Source organism: Pundamilia nyererei, unplaced genomic scaffold (assembly GCF_000239375.1).
Source record: "Pundamilia nyererei isolate P.nyererei 1_Seehausen unplaced genomic scaffold, PunNye1.0 scaffold00131, whole genome shotgun sequence".
NCBI lineage: Eukaryota > Metazoa > Chordata > Actinopteri > Cichliformes > Cichlidae > Pundamilia > Pundamilia nyererei.
In genome coordinates this window covers 1,792,645-1,796,581 of record NW_005187532.1, presented here as the reverse complement: position 1 = coordinate 1,796,581, position 3,937 = coordinate 1,792,645, and the positions used below count along the sequence as shown (strand labels likewise).

The 3,937-nt window shown below is 43.7% G+C and overlaps 1 protein-coding gene across 1 annotated transcript in view; it reads left to right on the top strand.

Moving 5' to 3' along the window:
* Positions 1-3,937, top strand: part of LOC102206406 (cGMP-dependent protein kinase 1-like) — a 71,915-nt gene that overhangs the window by 19,037 nt on the left and 48,941 nt on the right. The window contains exon 2 of the mRNA XM_005743438.2: positions 558-724. Within this exon, the coding sequence (XP_005743495.1) occupies positions 558-724 (167 nt within the window). The remainder of the gene's footprint in view (positions 1-557; positions 725-3,937) is intronic.

Sequence of the window (3,937 nt, the reverse complement as noted above, 5' to 3'; positions counted from 1 at the left end):
ACGTGAAGAATATGAAAAAAGAATGTTTCTAACAGTTTTTAATTAAATTGCTAAGCAGATAAGCTACTCAGAAACACCACTGTGTTTGAGCGAGCGAACACCAAGTGACAAGGCCACTGGTTTTTAAAGCAACTTTTGAATCAAATAATCATCAGATGAGTCATAAGTGAAACAATCGTGAGGTTCAACCATAATATTTGCATGATTCATACTTAAGCCTTCGATAATCGCAGCGGTTCGGAGACTAATTTAAGCCCTGTGGTGCTTCTGTATTCTAACTCTGTATTTCTGCATGAAAAATGAGAAAAACTTGGTAGGACATCAGCGCACAGGCAGTTTATTTTGCACATAAAGATTGAGACCTCTATCCCGTCCAGAGAGGTGTGCATGCAGGTGATACCGACTTTGAGACGCACAGGTGTTTGCTCTTATCCTCCAAACATAGCGGCGCAGATACATTTCCCCTGATAATGAGGAGGCGTGTAGGATAAAGGTATACTCATGAAAGTAGAATAAGGACTTACTTACTGACCTGTTGTCCTCTCTCCTCCTCTCAGATCGAAGGAGCTGATAAAGGAGGCCATCTTGGACAATGACTTCATGAAGAACCTGGAGCTGTCTCAGATTCAGGAGATCGTGGACTGCATGTACCCGGTGGATTATGGGAAGGACTCGTGCATCATTAAAGAGGGTGACGTGGGCTCGCTGGTGTTTGTGATGGAAGGTGAGGAACCCACGGTTTGGTTTTCTGTCACTCTTCAGGATCTATTTATTTATTTCTCTGTCAGCAGTTATTTTTAAAGCGAGGTATTTCTGGCAGAAATTTCTCTTTTCAAGAACTTTTCAGGTTTGGGGAATTTGGGGAAAATTCTGGGTGAAAAACTACTTTTGATCTGAGGTGAGGGGACTTTTGAACCAGGCCGTGCAGCTTGTTGCCACTCAGGTCTGTTCTGGTTGTTAGACTTTCCTGTGTCATTTTTTTTGTCCTGAGAGTTTATCAGATGTTTCTTTTTTGCTGGTTCTTAAAGAACTTGATGTTTTTCCTTGAACGAATAAAAACTGTGCATTTTGAGCTGTAGTTGTAGTGCAATGCTCATTGTGAGCATCTTTGAATGTGTGGTTGGTGACAGACAGCACCTCTCCTCACTCCGAAACTTTTTTTAAAGGAACTGTCTCACATTAGATAATACAAATCTCATCTCTAGAAGAAGCCGACCCTTCAGGTTTGCTTTAACGATCGTGTTTCTCCAAACTAAACCTGTCATTGTGCCTCTGAGACCATCGGTGGGTGAATGAAAGTTTGTAAAGAGGTTTGAAGACGAGAACACTGAGCCAAACCTTTGGAGACACAGAAACATGAAAAAGTTCATTACGGCGGCTCGTGAGGAAATCGTTTATCACTACACGAGAAATAGGATTCCAGCTTTCAGCTTCTTGAAATAAATAATTATGGAACTCATTTATTCTTTAATGACTACATTTCCTCCAATGAGCTGAGGAGTGAATAATTTCACAGGTCTTCTGTGTGGCGGTGAATTCATGAAGTGTAGCGACATGGAAACTCCTTAACAAGCGGTATCTCAGAGTTCCGTGACATTTCCGCCTGAAGTTTCCCAGAGCGCCGTTCGACCTTCAGGATGTACTTTGCTCGGCCGCCGGGAACATGTCAGAGCAGTGCGGCATTGCGTAACGTGTCAGAGCGCCTGAAGGCTTTCACCTCCACTCTGCTGCTGGTTTCCCTGCTGCCTTCACACCACACACTACTTCTGCTGCTGTGAGGAAGAGGAGAACTCAAACACAACATTTTTCTGCTTGTGGAAAAAAAAATCACAAAAATCGTCCTGTAGGTAAAAAGTAACTTAGTGCGGTCACAAAGATGAATGACAGTGTGTCTGAACAGCCAATCAGTGAGCAAACGGCAGAAAAGAAAGAGAGGAACGAAGAATGATGGGAACGTGTCGGCACGAGTTCACTGCTCACAAGAACTGTGACATCACTACAGCCACATCACCAACTATAACTAACTAACCAACTAACCAACTAACCAACTAACCAACTAACCAACCAACCAACCAACCAACCAACCAACCAACCAACCAACCAACCAACTAACTAACCTGTGAATCAACTGCTGGAAAACGACAGGACAGGAAATAAAGTGACTGCAGACAATGTTCAGAGTCTCCCTCGTGTTTTTCACTGAACAGGACGCTCCGCCTTCATCACCATCAGCTGTTTCCAAAAATCATGGATTTCCACAAGAAACTGAAACGTCACTGAAGCATGGCGTCGCATGTAACATTAGACCGCCGTGAGGTCATCACTTGACGAGATGGAGCTGTCACCTACAGAGGACTTCAGATCATTTGGGTGCTTTTGATTCACGTTCAGTCATTAGTTTGTTTAAAGGAATGAATGAAAGAGACTCAATGTAACAATGTAACATATTCTTGTTTTATTAGGAACAAAAAGAACTTGCAAATTTACCAAACATGTCTCAGTTTGGCTGACAGGTTAGGGTTAACGCGACTGCCTGAGTCTGAACAAGTCAAATTCATTATTGAGCTTTATTATAAATAAAAACATAAAATAAATTAATTAAATAAAACACGCAACGGTCCCGTGGAGGACAGGCAGTGGGCTGGAATCAGGCTGAAACCCTTCTACTATCACCTGATGCAGGGAGTTCTCACCTGTTGTCCACATGCTCAGACAGGACTGAGGTTCTCGTCCCTGCTTTGTTCCTCTGATGTTTCACTCGCACTGACTAACCAACAACGCTTGGTTAGGAGAAGGAGAAGGCTGGGGTGAACACTACACTGGGGGAGTTTAACACTGAGATAAAGGTCGTCTTGCTCTGTCAGCTGCTCCTTTCATGGGTCACCACAGCTGATCATCTCCTTCCGTCCCAGCATCCTCCTCTGTCGCACCAAGTCAGCCTTTTTACCTGACCTGTATGCAGCTTAAGTGCTGCCAACACAAACCTAAAAGCTGTCGGCAGCATAAATGTTGTAGCTTGGGTGCAGATAACTGATAATTATCCTCAAAGAAACACTTTCAGCCTGCAAACAGCAAAGACAGATTTATGAAAGGTTGTGCTGCTGGAACATTCCCTTTCGGAGGGAACGAGTCAGTTCAAGCTTCACTGTTTCTGCTCAGAAGCTAAGAGAGCATGAACACCGTGGATCCTTTTGTTTGCTTTTCATTTTCTTTGACCCGAAGCTTTCGGTGCTCATTATTTTTGCCGAAGGACACTCGAACAGAAGGAACCGGGGATCGAACCGGTAACCCTGCAGCCTTGCTCTGCCGTTCCTATCCAGAGTACTTTTGTTGTATTTTTAGCAGCATTTGAGGTTATTGTGTTACATAAGAAGCCTGCGTAGAAACGTGATCCTCCCACTGAAAACACAGGGCGTTGCTGGAGCTGCACTCAGGACGCCTAACCTGCATGCTCGTGTGCATCCAGTTAGTCATCCATTCACATTCAGCAGCTCTCACAGTTTTAATGACGTCCTGGTATCTCGAGGTGCTCGGGCACAGCAGCACAGGTGGATTTTTTGAGTTTCACGAATTTCAATGGCATATTTTTCTTAATATTGTCCTGGAATCATTACTGTAGGATTTCTTCCTTCAAACCTGCCATCGGTCAGAGTGTCACTCTGTGTTATCAGTACATTTAAATCCCTTTGTCCCAGTCATGCTGGCCTCACATTGACAACAATTCTCCAGATGGCCAATCCTCCGTGTCGGTGGGTGGCAGGCAGCGAGTGGTGTGAAACAACTGATGACATTTATATCTAAGTAAAAGCTGCCGGGTGAATAACACCCATGCTGAAATTCAGAGCGATCCTCACAATGTGAAAAAGATCCTTTTGTCAGATTTTAAATGAAGCAATTCAATGTTAAAACTGCCCGTTTTTGAATGGAGTCTGGTGTG